Source organism: Pristis pectinata, chromosome 33, assembly GCF_009764475.1.
Source record: "Pristis pectinata isolate sPriPec2 chromosome 33, sPriPec2.1.pri, whole genome shotgun sequence".
In the NCBI taxonomy this organism is placed as follows: Eukaryota; Metazoa; Chordata; class Chondrichthyes; order Rhinopristiformes; family Pristidae; genus Pristis; species Pristis pectinata.
In genome coordinates, this window is record NC_067437.1 from 142,932 (window position 1) to 164,283 (window position 21,352).

A 21,352-nucleotide genomic window follows, 5' to 3' on the forward strand; every position below is an offset into this window, starting at 1 on the left:
TCCAAAGGGAATAACAAAAAACAAGATCTCACAATATATCTGCAGAGTTAAGTGAAAGTGCCAGAGCATGTTGAGAAAGTAGTTCAAAATGCACACAGTATCTTAGGCTGTGTACATAGAGGCATAGATACAAAGGCAAAGAAGTCATGATGTTTAAAAAAAACTGGATCAGCCTCAACTGATTGTGTCTATTTCTCAGAACAACTCTTTAGGAAAGATGTGAAGACCTTAGTGAGGATACAGAAAAGAGAATAATTCCAGGAATGAAAAAATGTAGATTGGCTGAGGGTGTTCTCCTTGGAAATGGGGACAAAGATTGGGAGAGAGTTAATGGAAATATGTAAAATGAAAAGTCTGGACAAAGTAGGTAAACATGAACTATTCCCACCCGTAACAGGGTCAAGATTCCACAAGATAGAATGAAAGTCATTGGCAAAAGAACCAAAAGTTGCACATTTAGTGATTAGGATTGTTTTTATTATTATTCATTTAGTGTGTGGGCATTTTTCGCCCACCTCTCTCTGCCCCTCTGCGGGATGACATTTTAAATTCAGCTACAGGGTCTGGAATGGCATATTGGCAAGGAGGGCAAGTTCCCTCCCCAAATGACATCAATGAACCACGTGTGTTTTTAATGACAATCCATTACATTTTGTGCTCATCATTATCAAGGTTTTTTTTGATGTTTTAATACCAGAATATCAATTTGAATTTCAATTCTACAGCTGCAGTAGTGGGATTTGAACACAGGTTTGAGGATTGGAAAGATGGCGGAGGCAAATTCACTCACAGCATTCAAAAAGGAACTGGATAGGTACAGGAAAGGGCGTAAAATCGCAGGTCCAGGAGAAGGCAGGAAGTAGGACGCTGGATTGGTCAAACATTGACCCAGCACAGACACTTTGGGACTGAACCTTTTCTGTGATTTTTTAGGATATTTTGGTGCCATTACTAATGAGGAAATACTATTGACATAAGATTTGGTAGCCATGTTTCATTCCATGGTTTCTCTCTACTTCTGTGGTTTCCTCCTGCTTTGCATGTTGTATGAAAAGGCAATCACCACTATTACATGTTTATCAAATGATCACAAATTTATAGCCTTCTGACAATTAATAAAGCTTTGGTTTAGTTATCAATTTCAGTGCGTTTATTGCTCACCACATTCTCCCCAACAACTACATACACAACTTGCAAATGCCGATACTTACAGTCATAGTCATCCAGCACAGAAACAGGTCCTTCAGCTCAGCCGACCTCACCCACCATCAAGCAGCCATTTACACTGATACCATTTTATTCTCCTCACATTCCCATTAACTCCTCTCAGATTCTACCCTTCACAGAAACAATTAAGGGCAATTTACAGCGGCCAATTAACTTACTGGCCCACACATCTTTAGAATGTAGGAGGAAACCGGAGCACCTCGAGGAAACCCACACTGTCACAGGGAGAACATGCAGACTCCACAGAGAGAGCACCCGAGGTCAGGATGGAACCCAAGTTGCTGGAGCTGTGAGATGGCAGCTCTACTAGAGTGGGAAATTATCTGGGAAATCATCACAAAAGAGTTGAGTGTTATTTGGAAACGAATACAAAGATTCAAAGGAGGTGGACCCGATAAACATGCCAAGTTTCATGAAGTAAGAATCTGGTCCAAATGAACCGAGCTGAAAAGTAAGTAAGTAGATCGACAAATCATCAGTAGGAAATCCTCAAACAAGAGGTGGAGAGGGAGTCCATAATAAATGTTATCAGGCCACAGGAGTTTCTTTGCAGAAGCATTCTACAAATACACATGTTAAAATTAAGTTGAAACTTAAAAAAAATATTGAGAAAAGTAGTAGATAAGCTTCCAATTCATCCAGAGCCTCAAGATTTCCCAAACTGCTTCACAGCCCATGAAAGTGCAGCCACTGATGTGATATCAGAAACACGGAGAAAATGTGTGCGCAGTTAACATCTCTAAACAGCAAAGTAACAAGATAACCTCTGACAAGGATGCCTTAGGGTTTGGGTTAGGGTTAACATTTAAGAGGTTATTAATCTCTTTGTTTTCCTGTATTGCCTTTCTTTCCACCATTTCCTCCCCCTGTAGTTCATCAGCTGGGACTCAATGTGTCATGCACCTGCTTCTGAGCCACGAGGTCAAATGTTAAAATACAACTCCAGACTTGAGCATGAAAATCTCAGCCTGTAACTTTCCATCTCAAGTGGTTTTGGTCAAACCTGGTGAATTGTTAAAGGCTGACAATTACATTGTATTTTCCCCAAACATTTTGGAAGTCTTGCAAGATTTCCACGGGGTTACCTGTTGAATTACTACAATCCCAAAGCTTGTTTGGCCTTTTGCACAAATGTCAATAAAACAGGTATTCCATAAGTATGATTACACTTGCTTTTTATACATCTTGTTTTAACAGAGATCCTGTCTGCCTATACAGCAGGTCTTAAAATCTGATCTGACTGAAGTACGTTAAAGTACCAGCATATTGTCCCTTTGTTCTGGCCTATATTCCCCTCTCAAAAACCCAAAACACTTACCTGATTATTAATCACATTGCAGTCTGAGTAATCATGGCTGCCAAGTGAGATTTCCTTTCTAAACTTAAAATATTGGATAAAAATCTACCAAATAGATGGGTAGACAAGAGGATGCTGTTTGAGGAAAGGTTTGCAATTTCAATGTGAGAAGCAGTGAGGTTGGGCTGAGAATTCTTTTTCTCCCCTGAAGTGAGGGATCTGGAAAGAACTACAGCAATCTCTTAGCATTCTTATTGAAGATAACAAAAGAAACTGTTGAGTGGTTTAATGTACTCCTAGGGTCAGGTGGGCAGATGTTCCAAGATCAGTCTAATCTTTAACACTCCTGTGCCAACCCTCAATGTCAGGATTCCTGGGAGTACCCAACTTCAGCACAGTACAAAAAGCAGGCAGGTTATCGTGGAATCCCACTCCACAACACGGAGCACAAACAGCAGTTAGAATCAGAGAGATTAACAGGAGGCCGAGAATGGACGGCCTCACTTCAGCAAAGAAAAGTTCAGCAATCCCAATATTGGTGGACGTCTTAGTTTTATTACTGAGTGATGTAGGATTACCCCTCAGAGAAAATGAGTTTATTTGCTCTTTTGTTTTACTATGATCCAGTATGAATTTCAACATGAAATACAGACAATGTATATTACACATTATTGAATTCTTTAATACATACAGTTTACACATTAAAAAAACAACTCTGGTGCTGGCCTCTGCAGATAAACCCAGGATCAAAACAAAATATTTCTGTGCTACTTCTCCAGCTGGATTTAAACTCAGCACTGGAGGTTTTCAAAACTGGGAAAGTCCTTTACATGGACTTTCCTGGGCCTAGGTTTGTACATAAGTCTCTTCAGCACCACTGAGCAGTCAAAGACTGCTGATGCTCGCCTTATCCCAACAAGATCGTTCTGAGGGACAGCTCTCAAGTCTGTTGTCAACCAACCAAAGTCACCAGCTCAACGTTCCCATTCGAGGCTGTTAGTCGCTATCAAGCCGGCGCCTCTTAGCCTGCATGGGGCTACTGTCAGCATCGTCTGAGGGACAGGTGGGGTCCCTCCAGTCAGTTTGGTCACAGTGTTTGCTGTCTGACTCCATCGCCTGCTGCTTTGTTGGGGTGCCGGCGAAAGTTTTGCCGCTGAAGATGTCTGCCAATTTTTCTTCGAAGAATGACTCGAGCATCAGTACAGACTCAGCCACCTCCTTTTTCTCCTTCAAAAGAATCCAGTTTTCCTTTGTTAGATCAGTTAAATTACAAAAGAAACAGATGAGCATAAAGTATCATAAACAATTCCCCATTTGACAAAAATTTCATAGGTAGTCCAATAGGCATTAATAAGTGCATTCGTTTAATACCCATTAAATATCCCGAGACACTTCACATGGCATCAGACAAAATGACACCAAATCACATAAGGAGATATGCAAGAGGTAACCAAGAGTCTAATCACAAAGGTACTTTTTGCGGAGTTTGAGAGTAGGACGTTAGGGAAGGAATTGCAGTGGTTTGAAGAAGCAGACTGCACCAATGTCAGTGTAGAGGGGCGATTACAATTCCTTTTATACGAATAAGGATGAGTAGCCGAGGGGGTTAATTTCTGAATGAATAAAGACAGTGAAAGCACGCGTTCACTGCCTTTGGATTCGTTAGCAGTCAGTCTTGGAGAGTCTGTACGTAAACGAACAGTGTAGCAAGCAGAAATAAGTAGGGGACAATGTAAACTCTCTCCTAGACCATCCGGTAAGTTTGGACTGTTGCACACCACAGAACGAATATAAAACAAGGAACAAGGAGTGTGACAGGAATTAGTGGCATGACAGTAGGTAATGAAGATTACCCCCCCACCCAACCCAACTCCCATTGACAACAAACGTAGCACACGCCGCTGAGGTCTCTCTGTGAGAATGCAGAAGTAGAGACGGTTAGTTTGTTCCGGTATAGCGCTCAATCCTGGCAGTACAACATCTTCCCTTCTCACATTATAGATCCTGGTGGGAGTAGGGCCAACAAACCACAGAAGTCAATAGTGACTGATCACGAATCCACTTTTATCTGATTGGCTCTGTGGAGAATGTCTGCACCATGCCTCTGATTATGTATGAAAATGCCATTCACTGATTGCAAGTGCAAGAGTGATCGAAATAAGTACATTTCACCACAATAGGTAGAATGAATAAAATGAAGGATGTGCAAATGGAGCAGTGCAGTGACCTCAGTCAACGAAAGATCTAGAGAGATCGAGGGATACAGAATGTGGAAGGATTTAAAAATGAGCATGAAAATTTTGAAACTCAAGATGCTGTTGGACTAGGAGTCAATGCATAATTAGGGTGGAGCTGAGCCATCGAGGAAAGTTCACAGGCTTCGCTGAGGTGTTGGAGTGTCTTTGGCCATTAGAACGAGCCTCAATCCTCTGCACCGAGGAAGGATTTAGAATGAGTAAACATATTTCCACAAGTATTAATGCAGTAGGAAAAATCTGCAGAGAATAACCATAGTGATAAACAATTGAGAGACATACAGAATGCACCAAGATTGGCACATAAAAAATGTCTTTTGTGAATTTGCGTGAAGAAATGTTCCTGAACCGTCTTCAAATTAGTCTAAAGTCATGACAAAATGCAGCAAATGGAAAGTAATGTGGCATCTGAAACACTGGAACTAAGCTTCTTCAGCTCAGATTACTTCTACATGTCAAGTGCAGAAATGTTCCCCGATCACTAATTGTACTTCAAATTAGAAAATGGCTTTATTTCAGAGAAAGGAATGGAACTTTAAGAAGCTGTTGAAGGGGGATTGCTTCAGAACGTGTTGTCCTTGCTTACCTGACTCAGTTTGCTGAATGCCTTAAACATCAATCGGGCCTCGAGCACGAACTCATCGGGTGAGGAGTAATGGGCCGCGCTGGTCCTCTCCAGTTTTGCTCTTATGGAAGACAAATCTAATTGCTGACTTTTCAACTGCGAAAGAGATGACAAAAACAAAATTAGTGTTTAATCCAAAATAGGCAGAGGGTGGAGCAATGACCTTGCAAAGTGGAGAATTGATGAGAGAGTTGGGAGAATTTGGATGATGCTCTGAATTTCAAAATGGAAAAACCTGAAAGGAAACATTTGCACTCATACAGAAAAATTAACAGGTTGCTTTCATGTAAGACTTTTCACTTCAATATCCCAGAGCTCTCTGCAGCTACTTAAATATTTATAAAAATTGTGATGTAGAAATTGACGCACAGCAAAGGTTGCAAAAACAGCAGAGTTAAGTAATGAGATAAGTATCAGTCAGACTAGTGGGAGACCTTAGTTATCCTTTCCAATATGGTGGTATGGTATTCTGTATGGGCAGACAGATTTGCAAATTAACATCTCATGATATAACCAGCGCCACTCCATCAATACGAGGCCCAGGAATATGTGCTCAAGACTTAGGAGTACTCAGAGACACTGATGCAGTATTAAAGACATATTTTTGAAAGACAACTGAATCTATGAAGATCTAATCTTCACTCACCTGGGAGGATCCACTAGGGTTATGGAGGGCCTGGCTCATCTTATGAGACAGAAGCAACAGCAGCAAGCGTTCGCACTTCTGTAAAAACACGTCACAATGAGACAAAAAAATTGCCACTTTACACCTACTGTATATCGTGTCTATAAACAGTAACCAAAACACGGAGTATGGACCCGATCACCAGGGCTGCTTTTATGTTTTGCAACCGTCCCTTGATCAACACCCCTACTTTGAAGGGTGCAATGCCATAGATATTGGGTCAAGAGACCACAGGGTGTGTTATTCCTGGTCAATGAATGCTGATGGGCTGATTACTGACTTCAAGCAAACTTCCATTCTTCTTACAACTGCCATCCAAAGGCAGGCAAACATAAAAGGAGCAGGAACTTCAGCTGCTGACCCCCTGTTCCTGCCGTTAAACAACATTCAGGCGTACGTCACTGAGACGGTGTTCTGTACTTGTCAGCACAGCAAGGGCCAGCCAGCAGTTTAACAACAGCAAGCATGACAGACAAGTCGAGCCTGAGCTCAGCCAATGTTTTTCAGTGGGGTGACTCAAGGTCAGGGTCAGCTGCGTGGAACCTGGATGATTTTCCCTTCTCTTTGCCAAGGGCCACTCAGAATTACTTGTGACATCATTTAGCTGGAGGCAGCCAGCTCAGCACATTCTGGTCCAGGTAAACTTGTAGTATGGTCCAATTTACCAATAAACTTGCAAATCACATAGGGGTTCCAATTCACATGAATATTAATTCCCAGTTTTAATACAAACCCTCTGATCGAGAGCACCAAGGCCTTCCTTTGCAGCATTTCTGCTGTCTGCTATTGTCAGTGAGCTTTCACTCTGAACCTCAGATGTCGCCAAGTCCACACATAAGGAACACGCCCATTCAACACTGCAGAAAAAGAAATAAAACCAGTCTCCAACAATGATTTCTTAAAACCCAAGTAGTTATACACAGTATTGAGACATGATATTTAATGGCAGAAGCAACATACTGGATATTACGCACACGGTTCTGGTCTCCACGTTACATAAAACTCACAGAAGCATTGGGGAAGGGTAAACTTATTTACAAGGGTGATAACGGAGATCAAGCTATCAGCAAAGATTCAGTTATTCAGAACCACTGATGGAATGAAGTGAAAGGGCATTGGGAGGAGGCTTGTGTGCAGCAAAAAAACACATTTGGCAATGACATTATACTGAACTTACAGCACAGGCCACTTGGCCTGTCCCATCCATGTCACACACAAGCCTCCTGCCACGTCCCTTCACATCGTCCCATCAATATCTCATGCTCCTTTCTCTCTTATCTCTTTACCTAACTTCCTCCTGGATGCATTCACACTTTTCATCTCAACCACTGCTGCCAGTGAGTTCCACATTTTAATCATTATCTGAGTAAAGATGATTTTCCTATCCAATATTTCCTGATAGTTTCAGCTTCTTATCATCCTTGCAAATAAATGTTCACTTTCCCCAATGCTTCTAGATGCACTTTGCAATATGGCAACCAGAGCAGTAACAATGTCCAGAATTAGGCTCCTGTCTTTAAATATCATGTGCAGCTTAAACAATACCATGATATACAACAGACTGTGTTCTGCAACAAAATTTAAATGATAATCAAATAAAATTGCAGACCTTGGAAATTGGAAATAAAAAAAGAACTTGCTGAAAAAACTTAACAGGTCAGATAGCATCTGTGGAGAGTGAAACAGTCATTCAGGTTGAGGTCCCTTCATCAGGTCTCTCAGCTTTTCTTTTTATTTCAAACTTACTAAGTTAACACCAGTTGAGATCAGAAGATAGGCTCAACATTGATAAAAGTTTTTCTCAGTTATGTAATATTGCCTCACGTCAGTCCCTAGTTTCCTAAACAGAGGCAGCAGTTAAGAGTCGACCAAACTGGCGAGTCTCACACGTGAGAGTGGAAAGAGTGCAGAAAAGATTTACGAGGATGCTGCCAGGATTAGGGGGCCTGAGTTACTGGGAGAGTTTGGCCAGGCTAGGTCTTTATTCCTTGGGACGTAGGAGAATGAGGGGTGACCTTATAGAAATGTTTAAAATTATGAGAGGCATAGATAAGGTGGACGGTAACAGTCTTTTCCCCCAGGGCATGGGGGGGGGGGGGGGTCCCCAAAACTATGGGGGCATAGGTTTAGGGTGAGAGGGGAAAGATTTAAAATGGACCTAAGGGGCAACTTTTTCCACACAAAGAGGGTGGTGATAATATGGAGTGAGCTGCCAGAGGAAGTGGTTGAGGCAGCTACGATTAGTATCATTTAAGTAGTATTTGGACAGGTACATGGAGGGGTGGCGTTGGAGGGATATGGGCTGAATGTAGGAAACTGGGACTAGCTAGGTGGTCACTGTGGTCGGCATGGACTGGTTGGGCCAAAGGGCCTGTATCTGTGCTGTAGTGCTCTATGACTCTAATAATCCAGTTATTTCATGGTTACCATTACTGAGTCAAGCTTTTCTTTTTTTAATTCAGATTTTAATTAATTAGTTGAATTTAAATTGCCAAGTTATTCCAGTGGGATTTGAACTCATCTATGGTCTAGAATTCTGACTGCTGGTTCAGTAACTCAAGCAATGTATCCCCAGTGTACAAGAGACATACAGCTTGGCCTCAATGCTGCCTTAACTAACTTGGAACATCGGAGGAGCTGCTCACTGCTTACTATTTTGACTTGTTTTGTCTTGGACTTACCTGGGCACACTGAGTAAAGCTGGGACATGGCAGCCAATGTGAAACACCTTCAGGCAACGGCTACAACATGGCAGCTCGCCTCCTTTCCCACAAACGACGCAGACCACCTCATCCAACTCCTCGCCCTTCTCGCTGATACCGCACAGTGGGGACGCTTTGAGGTCTGGTATACTCCCAGGTGATTTTTCACTGGGGGAAGGCGTTGGGCTCAGGGCGTGATGGGAACGCTTGCTTGCTACCTCAGTTCTCTCATTAAAGACAAATTCAATTTCAGTCACTGATGCGGGAGACACGGAGTTTGGTGGTGTCAAGGTGCTCTCCAGAGTTGGTGCCTGCAGGTTAGAAACAGAGTTATCATTTCTTGTGGTGGGGGGAGTCTAGGACATTGGGGTAAGTCCATGCCAACCAAGATGCCCATCTAAGCTGGTCCTATTTGCCCATGTTTGGCCCACACCCCTCTAAACTTTTCCTATTCATGTACTTATCCAAATGTATTTTAAATGTTGTTAATATACCTGTCTCGACCTCTTCCTCTGGCAGCTCGTTCCATATACTCACCACCCTCTGCGTGAAGTACTTTTCCCTCAGGTCACTTTTAAATCTTTCCCCTCTCCCTTTAAACCTATGCCCTCTAGTTATTGGTTCCCTTTCCCGGGGAAAATGATACTGCATTCACCCTACCTATGCCTTTCATGATTTTATACACCCCTATGTCACCCCTCCAGTCTCCAGTTTTAGGAAGAGAATCCATCGACAGTTGGGAAAAAAAAGTATCTGTATTCCAATAGTACCTTTCAGAATAAAGGACCTTTGCAAACGTTTTACAGTTAAAGAGATCACTTTGAAATATGGAGCAAGAAACAAACTACTGGAGGAACTCAGCAGGTCAATCAGCACCTGTGGAGAGAGAGCGGAATTGTTGATGTTTCGAGTCAAGACCCTGCATCAGGACTGAGAGTGGAGAAGGAAGATAGCTGGTATAAAGAGAGGGGAAGAGGTGAGACAGGGAGCAGTAGGTGATAAGTGGACTAAAGAGGCTGAGGATTGATGGGCAGAGGAGTTAGGAAGGGGAAGGGGTGTGGTTGGGAGACAGAAGCAGGTGGGTGACAGGTAGAAGCAGACCAGGAGAAGAAAGGGCAGATGGAGCCAGGTGTGGGGAGGGGAGGTGAAGGTGGACACAGGACTGGAGAATAATAAGTGGGATCACAAAGGCTACAAGTGCTCGAATCTGAAAAGTAAGGAAGGAGATAACAGGAACCATTACGGGAGAGATGAAGGGCAGATGGGCTTGTGTCTCAGTATTGAGATATAATCTGTGATAATGCAAGACAGATGTTACCAAACCTTTTATGCTGAAAGATTACTTAATTGTAACCACCTCCCCTCCCATTTGCTATTCTCATTATGAGTTATCATTGAACCCTCTTCTTACACACCCTTCCGGAGGATAAGGATGCACCTCCTCCCAATAGCATCCTTCACCTAGTTTGAAAACACAGGAGCTAATTTGTGCAAGTAAGCTTCCAAAAACAATGTGACATCAGCAACAACTTTTGAGAAAAACGGAAAATACTGGAAACACTCTGCAGGTCAGGCAGCATCCATGGCAAGAGAAACAGGGTTAACGCTTCAGGTTAGGGACCCCTTGTCAGATCTTAGAATTAGAACTTTACAGATGCTGGTTGGAAAATAGACATCAGTGAAGCCAATTTTGAATCAGATTAAGATTATTCACTTTATGTAAGAATATATTTTATAAAGTCATAGAGTCATAACAGCACGGAAACAGGCCCTTCAGCCCAACTGGTCCATGGCAACCAAGGTCCTCATCTAAGCCAGTCCCATTTGTCTGCATTTGGCCCATTTACTTTCCTATCCATGTAGCTGTCCAAATACCTTTGGAATATTGTTAACGGACCTGCCTCAACCACTTCCTCTGGCAGCTTGTTCCATATACTCACCACCCTCTGGGTGGAAAAAGTTGCCCCTCAGATTCCTATTAAATCTCTTCCCTCTCCCCTTAACCCTATGCCCTCTAGTTTTTTTTACTCCCCAACCCTGGGTAAAAGACTGCTTTCACTCTCTCTGCCCCTCATAATTTTATACACCTCTATAAGATCACCCCTCATTCTCCTACACTCCTATGAAAAAAGTCCCAACCCCCTCAACTTCTCTCCATAACTCTGTCCCTCAAGTCCTGGCAACATCCTCGTAAATCTCCTCTGCATTCTTTCCAGCTTAATGGCATCTTTCCTATAGCAGCGTGACCAAAACTGAACACAATATTCCAAATGCGGCCTCACCAAAGTCTTGTAAAAAGTGAAGAAAGAATTTGGTTTAAGTGATTAAAATGAGATTATGTTATTTGAAACAGAGAAGGTTATGAGATGTAAAACAGCTTTTCAGAGTAATGGAAGATTTTGTTAGCATTGATAAAGGTGCGTCAGATAACAAGGATAATTGTCAATATAGTGAATGATGACGACGACTTGGAAAGCACCGAAGAGAAAAAAAAGTTTTGTATGTCAATAGCACCTTACACGTTCTTTTCAGGACATCCCAAGGCACTTTTTTAGCCAATGATGGACTGAATGCAGCCATGGTTATAATGTAGTAAACCCAGCATCTAGTTTGCAGAGACCAAGCAGTGCCGAAGAGGAAAATGATAGCGTCCATCTGGTTTGGTGATGTTGAGTGATTGGTAAATAGTGGCCAAGACACCAGAGAGACTTCCGGAATCTTCTATGTTCACCTGAGGGAAGGGACAGCAGCTTGGTTTTATATCTAATCTGAAAGACTGGCTAATAATGCAGACTGAATAGAAAATTTCCAGAGAAATGGAGCAGGAAAAGGAAAACGATAATGGACTATGAGCAAGGAAGTGGAATTAATTTAAAGAACTGGTTCAGGTATAATGGACCAACTGGCTCCTATCTTTGCTTCAATATTCAGTAATCAGTGAAAACATCAATAATATTAGATGATAAGCATAGTGGAAAGATATGCATAATTCCATTCAATAAGCCGCCAATAAATGCAGGTGAGCGGGACAGTACGTAAAGACTTGAATGAAGCTACACCATTTCTGGAGAAACTTGGGCTAGGGAACTTAGAAGAGCACAGGGCCAGCAGAGTTACTGAAATGGTCAGGCTGGTGGTGCCAACGTACGAGAACATTTCCTCATCCATTTATTCGTTACAATGTGCTAACATCATGGGTGCCTCCAATACCTCTTGGGCAGGAAAGTAAACGTCATTAGGGACATTTAAGAGACTCTTAGATAGGCACATGGATGATAGAAAAATGGAGGGGTATGTGGGAGGGAACAGTTAGATTCATTTTAGAGTAGGTTAAAAGGTCGGCACAACATCGTGGGCCGAGGGGCCTGTACCGTACTGTAATGTTCTATTACCTCAAGAGAACTGAAAGAGGGATGTAGCAAGAAAGTGAGTTGTTGGATTCTACTAGCATTTCTGTAATTCTTTTGTAGATCCGCACTGGATTTCTGTTGTTCCTTCGTATTTAGCACGTCAGGGGTGCAAATTATGTCACATCACTTAAAGTGGAAAAAGATTATGATACACCTTCCCAATGGCAGCACAGGTTTATAGGTTGATAAAGGCGGCATATGACATACCTGCCTTTATTAGTCGAGGCATTGAGTTCAAGAGTCAGGAAGTTACGTTATAGGTTTTTAAAACTCTGGTTAGGCTGCATCTGGAGTATTGCATTCAATTCTGCTCACCCCATTATAGGAAGGATATACAGGCTTTGGAGACGGTGCAGAAGAGGTTTACCATATGGGCTATAAGGAGAGGTTGGATAAGCTTAGGCTGTTTTCCCTGGAGCGGAGGAGGCTGAAGGGACACCTGATAAAAGTTAATAAGATGATGAGTTAGAGTAGACAGCTGGTATCTTTGTCCCAGGGTCAAAATGTCTAACAGTAAAGGGCATGGTTTTAAGGTAAGTGGGGGAAAGTTCAAAAGAGATGTGCGGGGCATTTTACACAGAGAGTGGTTGATGCCTGGAATGCGATGCCAGGGGTGGTAGTGGAGGCAAATACGACACAGGTGTTTAAGAGGCTCTTAGATAGGCATGAATGTGCAGAGAATGAAAGGATATGGACATTGTGTAGGCAGGAAGGATTAGATCAGTTAGGTATTTCATTACTAGTTTTATTAGTTTGGCACAACATTGTGGGCCGAAGGGTCTGTTCCTGTGCTGTACTGTTCTATGTTCTAACTGCCAAAACATTTTCAGATAAGCTGAAGGGGATGGAACATCTTGGCTTAAAATCCAAGGAAGTTTATAAACAAGTCCATAAATACCGTGAAGGACGGATTCAAAGGCAAGCCTTCTCCTTCGATGATGATCAGGCTGAACTCATCCTGTCCACTGCCTGGTAACAGTTTGAATGTTGGAAGCTCTGTGTCAGTGGACAAATCTATTTGCAATCGCTCTAACCGCACATAAGGAACCTTCATGTTCAATTTAGGTTTAATGTTAGAGTCCGAACTAAAATGAGAAAAAGCACACAGGATCATACATCATCAATTGTTTAAAACCATGTGATAAAAATAAAAACGGCAGACACTGGAAATCTGAAATAAGAACAGAAAATGCTGGAAACACTCAGCAGGTTGAGTAACGTATGTAAAAAGAGAAGCAGACTTAATGTTCTAACAAAGGTTCTCAACCTGAAACATTAGTTTTCTTTCTCTTTCCATGCTGCCAACATTTGGGTGTTCCCAGCATTTTCTATTTCTATTTTATATTGGAACTGAGAAACAGAAGCTCCTACATGAGGAAGTTGATGCAATGTTTATTCACTGGGTGATCAGCAAATTGCTGATCATTCACCTTTGGGAATACGGAGGGTTAGCATGATGGCCTTTCTCTTTGGGACTGGCTGATGCAGTCTGTGTGCTATCCTTGGTATCTCAGTGATGGCAACATGTTGTTGTAAACATTCCCATTTTGAGTACATGTGCCAACAGATGTTAGGCAAAAGGGACTTGGGAATGGAATTGGAGGTGAAGTACAAGGAACTGTGTATCTGGTCTAGGCAAGTGAATAGCAGCAAGGGCTTTCGTGTGATGAATCCTCCTGCAGGACGTATAACAAATGACCGATGCTCGACACAGGCAGTCATTTTAGATGGAAGCCATTCAGCTCACTATGTCTGTGCCAGCACTTAGAACAGTCCCATCAATCTCAACCACCCAAATATTTCCCTATAACCTATTTTCGCACACATGCTCATCAACATTCTCCCAGCAAACATTTACACTGATTTACAGTGATCAGTTAATCTAACAGCCAGCATGTCTTTGGGATGTGGGAAAAAATCCTTGCAAAGGATTATTTGTGCTTCTATCCACCAATGGACCATCCTGTATAATTTGAAATTTATAAGGTAACCAGATGATGAAATGCAGAGGCTTACCTGTCACCAGCGTGCTTTAAGGTACACTGCAAAGGAATGCATCCGGACTCTGAGGTAAATGCAAACACAAATAAATAAGTAATACAGATAGAATTATATTTGACATTGCCACAAAGACTGTAGCAAGTTTACATATTCACTTTTTAAAAAGAATTTCAGAAACATTTAAGGAAGCAAAGTCACTAGCAGGCGGCTGTCCACAGTTAAGATGCTACGTCATGAAGGACTACAGGAAATAGCCACACAATCTAATTGAAAGTGAACTTTTATATCCAGCAGACTAAAGTACAGCAACACTAAATCTATGCATAGACCAAATTAAATCACAGTTGGAAGTACTATGTTCAGTTCTGGGCACTACAATACTGGATGGATAAACTGGCCATGAAAATTCAGTGTGCATCTATTAGAATGGCACCTCAACTCCAAGGGTTAAATTAGAAGATACACAATGGCGTGGAATGTAGAAGCTTAAAGGTATTGTGATTGAGGTTTTCAAGATATCAAGTGGAAGTGGTGAAGTAGATAAAGAGAAGACATTTTCAATGGCTACGGGGTCCAGGACTTCATTAAAAATTGTGACCAGCTCTTTCAGGAGTGAAATACTTCCATTTCCCACCGAGTCTGCGCTGACCATCAAGCATCCATTTTTACACTAATCTTACCCTAACCTAGTTTATTCTTCTGACAAATCCGATATTAGTTCTTGTTAATTTGAGGCATGAGGGGACATGGAAAAAAGGAGGGTTCGTGGAGCTGGATCGTGGATTAGATCTTAGTGAAGAGCAAAACAAGTTCAAGGAGGGGAGTGTGCTGTAGTACTCTATGACCTACACAACTCATTTACTATTCCCGAAACATATCCAGAATGAAGAACCCAACCAAGGATTCTAGTGATTTCCTGAACTCCTCTCTGAAAAACACCAGATTAGACAGCGATAATTCGAACATTCAAACAGGACTTGTCAGTATCTTGGTTTCCATCTGTCAGATTTCAGGCATATTTGCCTGATCTCATCAGCCTATGAGGTAATGCTTTCATACCACCATGGTGTTTTAGACAATGGAGTCATCTAGGTCAGGCATATTGTGCAAAACATCACCACTGAATTAGCAGTTGGTGATGTGAACGAAATAGCTGTGATCAGGATTTGCTACTGACTGCTCATGGAAGGGACTTGTGATCCTAGAAATTTTATTCACAGCAAGTACTTCATGTTAATACCAATTACCTGAAGCTTCCTGCAATTCTTTGATGCTATTTCTCTGTCCCTCCTGCTCAGTGGTGGTACTGGCATTTGACAGCTGTTAACAAGACAGAAAATAAAGCAGTCATTTCCCCGTTGATAATTTATTGTAACCTACAAAGCATGAAGTCACAACATCTCCGCAAACGGTTGTTAAGAGATAGATTTGGGAGGTTCAAATTGGGTATGGTTTCATGCTACGTGCAAGGGGATGCAAACAAATAAAATGTTCATCTAAGGAAAGGACAAGATACTAAAAACGCCCCAGTTTGAGAGCACAGGAATTATATTCCGACAGGGCGTAATCAAATTACATACCAGCAGCCAGAATCATCCCTCATCCCCCATTCTCACCCACCTAGAGCTCCCACTCTAGTCCATTATGTCAAGCAACCCCTATAGTCAAACAGGGCTACTCCACGTCCCCTGCACTCCCTGGACTCCCAAGCATAACAGCCTCTGCCTTCTCACCTCACCCCTGTATAAATAGGAGCTCTCCCATAGCACCTCTGGTGAGAAACATACCCCCACCACTTTATGTGGTGCAGGACCCCACCCACTGTCTTGGCCCAGTGAGCTGGATCCTTCCTAACCGACTGTGAGGGAATGGAACCATTCTTGCTTCATCCCGGGAGAAAAAAAAGGATTCTTCCCAATAATCTACTCTCAAAACACAGCGACCACTCTCTGCTCTAACTCCAGGAACGTGGATTCTGCTGCCTCCTCTCAGGGACTGGACCAGCCTACATTTCTGGGTTCTTATGATCTCTAACCATCTGAAGACAAACAAAATGGAGATGGTGGCCTTAAACCAGGGGATGCTTTTTGTTTCAGGACAATGAAATGATTGTGGTATAATGGAGTAGCAGAGTTGGAATGTAGGTAGCATCTAATATTGGTTCCTCAATTCACAAAAACTGGGATAAAAGTTGATTAAACTGAAGATGGAATCGGGGATGACTTGCCCCACGACAGGAACAAGACATGAATTTGACGTTGCTTGTTTTTTTGCTAACCTTGAAGGGCACACCCCTCCTTGGTTCTGAAAATGCAGGAGGAACGTGACAGGTAGGCTGCCCTTTAACAAATCCTTCCGCTCCCGAATCAGACCAGGGCAATGCTCCATCGGAGGTCAGAATCAGAGAATATAGTAAGCTATCATCTCTACCAACCTGTTGTGGTACTAGAGAGGGACCCGGATAGGCATACTGTAACACAAGACAGCATTTGGTAATGAGATAAGCAAAAGGATAAACTTTTCAGAAAAGGGATTAATTGAATTACATGAAGGTTACAGAAGAAAACAATTTCATATCACTCCCTCTGCTCAATAACAGAAGTAAAAAAAGTACTTCTCCAGCTACAGGGATGCCTACACCACAACCTGAACTATTACTTCCAGCTGGCCTCAAGTCATCACTGCTGCTAAGTATCTCAGTGGAATCCCACCTAGCTTTCCCTGATCATTCCCATAGGACCCTATCTGACACCCACAACAAAACCCCACCATTCTAGACATTTTGTATCTTCACAGAACGTGGGCTTTACTGGTAAGACCACGTTGGCCATCTATCCTTTGCACCAACTTCCCAGCTGCATTGTTTAGGACAACCGCACTGAGGCATCTAGAGTCAAAAACATGTGAGGACGGCAGATTTCCTTCTCTGCAGGACATCTCTGAATCAGGTGGGTTTTTATAATACTTCATAAGACACCAGAAGTTTCAAAGTCATCACTACAGATATTACCCTTTTGAAATAAAAGTTACATGAAATTAAACAACTGAAATTAAATTTACCAGCTGCCGCGAAAGGATCTGAACTCCTGTCTCTGGATCGATTGTCTGCATCACCAGCCCGCTAATATGATCACAGTGCCTAATCCTCCTTCACCCACGCCCACACAGCGAGATCACCATATTTACAGTTAGTTTCATTCCCATGCCACAAGACGACAGGTTTGAAGAGCTGAGAACTGAAGCCTTCCAAATGACTTGCTTCAAAATCAGCTCATATCCTGAAGCTAATGCTAGTATACATACACAATTCATTATATGGGAGTATGGCAAAGTGAAAGTTACTTTCACCCTGCACAGTTTCCCATTGGGAATGAAACAGCAGAAATGCTCTTTGACAGCAGAATTCAGTGAAAAAGATGCCAAGCAATCAAGATAATGCGGTAAGCTGAGAACACAGTTGTTGATTAACCACATTTTTTGTGAATTTTGAAGACAAGGTGAAGATTAATAGTAATGTCCTAGCTCATCTTATGTTCTTTTTTGTTTTCTAATATACTCCTAAAAAGCTTTACTTTCAATTCAGTTGGTGGGGGAGACTGCTCCAGCTCTAAGGAGCTTTAGGTGGAGGAGAATATTTGCAAGGGTATCAGAAAAGTTGCACAGAATATTAACCAGACTGGCAGAATTAACGGGGCGTAGCAGGAGAAACATGCTTTTGTCAATAATGATTTAGTGTGGACGTGCTTTTGTTGTATTGCAAAGCTGGAAGCTGAAGGATCACACACTCTGATAAAACAAGTACAAGCTGAGTGAAGTGGCTGTGCATCAGGTGTTACATCCTCGTAAGATGCAAGTATGAAAATACTTAAATTTTACGTTGCACGTTGAAGTTATGTTTCATCAAGAGTTTATGGTACTTCAGATGCTGCTACTTACTAACCTAAAAAGACACTGGAATCATGGCTTCAGCTTAGTCTTGAACACTATTACAGCTTACTAACAACTAGCAATCTCTGTTGCATTAAAATCCTAGGGAGAAGAGAGGTGGGAAACCCTGCAACGGTCAGCCCTGGTGAAACAAGCCAGCCGCACCGCACTTGCACCCAATTTTTGGTTTTGGAACCCTATCAGTCGGTAATTACCTGTTTCTGTGCAAAATCGTGGGCATTGGCCGGGCCATCTCTGTGGGGCAGTATGACTCGGGGATACGAGGTTGCCTGCTGCACCAACATCTTGAGTTGGTCAACCGGGCTGTTGCCAAGGCGATGGCTTGATGTTGGAGACCGATGGCAATTTGCACCAACCTGAGTCTGGAGGATAGAAAATCGAGATAAATGTTTTAATGAGGTGGCGCACAAGCTCGGTGAAGCTGTGTGGTACGAACGTGGTTTGGGGAATGGGACTGGTGGAGGAGGAGGATGGATGTCTGGGGACAAGGTTTCCCTCCTTCATCGCAGCTGGATTTCTTTCTGGATCATCGGTTTGTTAGCAAAATAACTTTGTGGCCTTTTTTTCCCCAGAAACAACATACTTCCCTGATAAATTCTTATTATTTGAAAGAAACTTCGGTGATTCCTACCGTTTAGATTAACATCTCGTTGTAGGAAATAAAGAATCAGAGCAGGATATGTAATCCAGCCTTAGAATAAGCACAATGCTGCCCCTTTCTGGAGTAGTTATTTATAGCTGGGCAGACATGCCAGGATTGAAAGCAGGAACAGAAAATACTGGAGACCTCAGCAGGTAAGGCAACATCTGTGGGCAGACAGGTAGAGCTAATGCTCCAGGTTGAAGATCCTTCATCAGAACTGGAAACGTGAGGAAACAAATGTGTTTTAAAGCTGTAGAGAGGGAAGGGTGGAAAGAACAAAGGGAACGTCTGTGAGAGGGTGGAGACCAAGGTTGTAGGTGACACTTATTATTTTTAGTGCTTTCTAGTTAATCATAGCTGTCCTGTCTGGAGGAGTGTAACTAGAGGGAGATGCATTTCAGGTAACAAGCCTTTCCTCTTTGTATCAAAACTGGCCATTTCTGTTATCCATTTGTAACATTAACTACCCTCTCTTCACAGATGTTATCTCATCTGTTGAGTTGATCCAGCATTTAATTCCAAGATTTCTGGTAACTGCTGTGTTCCATTTCTCACAGTTTCAATTATTATTTTACCCTCTCCAAATGTCCTTATCCACCTCTCTGTTTATACTCCTCCAGACAGATCAGCTATGATTAACCAGATGGCAGCAAAAGCGATAGTCACCTGGACGACCTTGGTCTCCAACTGGTCACATACATTCCCTCTATTCTTTCCATCCTTCCCCCCTGCCTGATGTTAAAACATGCTTTATTTATTACTTTTTCAGTTCTGATGAAGGCTCATTGACCTGAAAAGTCAACAGTCTCACTCTCCACATACGACACCTGACCTGCTGAGTATTTTCAAGCTTTTTATGTTTTTGCATCAGATTTCCAACGGCTGCACCTTTTTGAATTACTGCATGAAAGATTATGGGCAAGACCAGATAGCTCCATCAAAAAGGCACAATCTGCAATACTTTGAGAAAGACTGTAATTCAAAGTACCACCAAGAGTCCAAATCTACAAAGCAGTAAGTCAAGTAGTTTTGTTGGAAAGGGTGCAGAGGAGATTTACCCAGGATGCTGCCTGGTTTAGAGAGACTGCATTATGAGGAGAGACTAAGGGAGCTAGGGCTTTACTCTTTAGAGAGGAGGAGGATGAGAGGAGACACGATAGAAGTATACAAAATATTAAGAGGAATAGATAGAGTAGACATAGACGGCCAGCGCCTCTTTCCCAGGGCACCAATGCCCAATACGAGAGGGCATGGCTTTAAAATAATGTGTGGGAAGTTCAAAGGAGATATCAGAGGGAGATTTTTTTACCCAGAGAGTGGTTGGGGTATGGAACACCCTGCCTGGGGCGGTGGTGGAGGCAGGTACATTGGTCAAGTTCAAGAGATTGCTGGATAAGCATATGGAGGAATTTAATATAGAGGGATATGTGGGGGGAAGGGGTTAGGTGGTCTTTGGCAAGGTTTAAATGTTGGCAAAACATTGTGGGCCGAAGGGCCTGTTTTGTGCTGTATTTTCTATGGTTTGGAGTCCTGCATCATGATTCAGTCAGGGCATTGAGTTCAAGAGTTGGGATGTTATGTTGCAGTCGTACAAGTTGTTTCCTATTATAGGAAATACATCACTAAGATGGAAAGAGTGCAAAGAAGATTTACGAGAATGTTGCCAGGATTCGAGGCCTGAGTTACAGGGAATGGATCGGCAGGCTTGGACTTTGTTCCTTGGTGCGTAGGAGATAGACGTGACCTTATAGAGGTGTATAACCTAATGAGGGGCATAGACAGGGTGAATGCACAGTCTTTTTCCCAATCATAAGCTAGAGGGCACAGGTTTAAAGTGAGAGGGGAAAGATTGAAAAGGGACCTGAGGACCAACTTCTTCATGCAGAGAGGGTGGTGCATATATGCAACGAGCTGCCAGAGGAAGTGATTGAGGCAGCTACGATAACAACATTTAAAAGACATTTGTATAAGTACATGAATAGGAAAGGTTTAGAGGGATATAGGCCAAATGCAGGCAAATGGGGCTAGCTTAGATGGGCATCTTGGCTGGCATGGATGAGTTGGGACAAAGGGCCTGTTTGCTGTATTGCTCTATGACTCTGCTTTACTTGGTGACCAAAATAATACTTGAAAAAGGACGCAATCCCAAATCTGGGACAACAGCCATATGTACCAAGATTTGGTAGGGGGAGGGGTGATGGAGGCGAGAGGCTGTATTTCCTGGCCGAGATTTTGGGTTCATCACTGTTGTATGCTGAGTTAACAGTCACAGCAAGGCAAAGGGTCATGAGCAAAATCAACCAAGGTTTCTGCTCCTGCATCAGCATTTGACAATCTGTGGCAAATGTGTTCAGGGCTTCATGGCTGAGGCAACATCAGACTCAACAGTACCCCAGTCAGGATTGAAAAGCTGCAGGTCAACGTTACAAATCTACGTGGCCATGAGAAACAATAGACTCACAGAGTCATAGACTCTCTATGGCAACGTAGATTCATAAACTCACTTGATGTGGATTGGGTCATGGGAGGGGTTGCTGGAGTATCTGAATCTGGTATGTA

At 42.5% G+C, this 21,352-nt stretch overlaps 1 protein-coding gene across 4 annotated transcripts in view; it reads right to left on the minus strand.

The window, feature by feature from the left end:
* Window positions 1-3,185: 3,185 nt before the first annotated feature.
* The window catches only part of LOC127585451 (transcription intermediary factor 1-beta-like), a 120,179-nt gene continuing 102,012 nt past the window's right edge, over window positions 3,186-21,352 (minus strand). For 2 of the 4 annotated variants that reach the window (XM_052042901.1, XM_052042899.1), the window contains exons 11-20: window positions 18,345-18,512; window positions 16,481-16,672; window positions 15,450-15,522; window positions 14,218-14,266; window positions 13,100-13,286; window positions 8,771-9,102; window positions 6,823-6,946; window positions 6,051-6,128; window positions 5,366-5,500; window positions 3,186-3,751 (exon numbers count right to left, since the gene is read on the minus strand). In XM_052042901.1, the coding sequence (XP_051898861.1) occupies window positions 3,521-3,751; window positions 5,366-5,500; window positions 6,051-6,128; window positions 6,823-6,946; window positions 8,771-9,102; window positions 13,100-13,286; window positions 14,218-14,266; window positions 15,450-15,522; window positions 16,481-16,672; window positions 18,345-18,512 (1,569 nt within the window). In that variant the 3' untranslated portion in view covers window positions 3,186-3,520. The remainder of the gene's footprint in view (window positions 3,752-5,365; window positions 5,501-6,050; window positions 6,129-6,822; window positions 6,947-8,770; window positions 9,103-13,099; window positions 13,287-14,217; window positions 14,267-15,449; window positions 15,523-16,480; window positions 16,673-18,344; window positions 18,513-21,352) is intronic. The other 2 variants (XM_052042902.1, XM_052042903.1) reach the window with 2 other exon arrangements.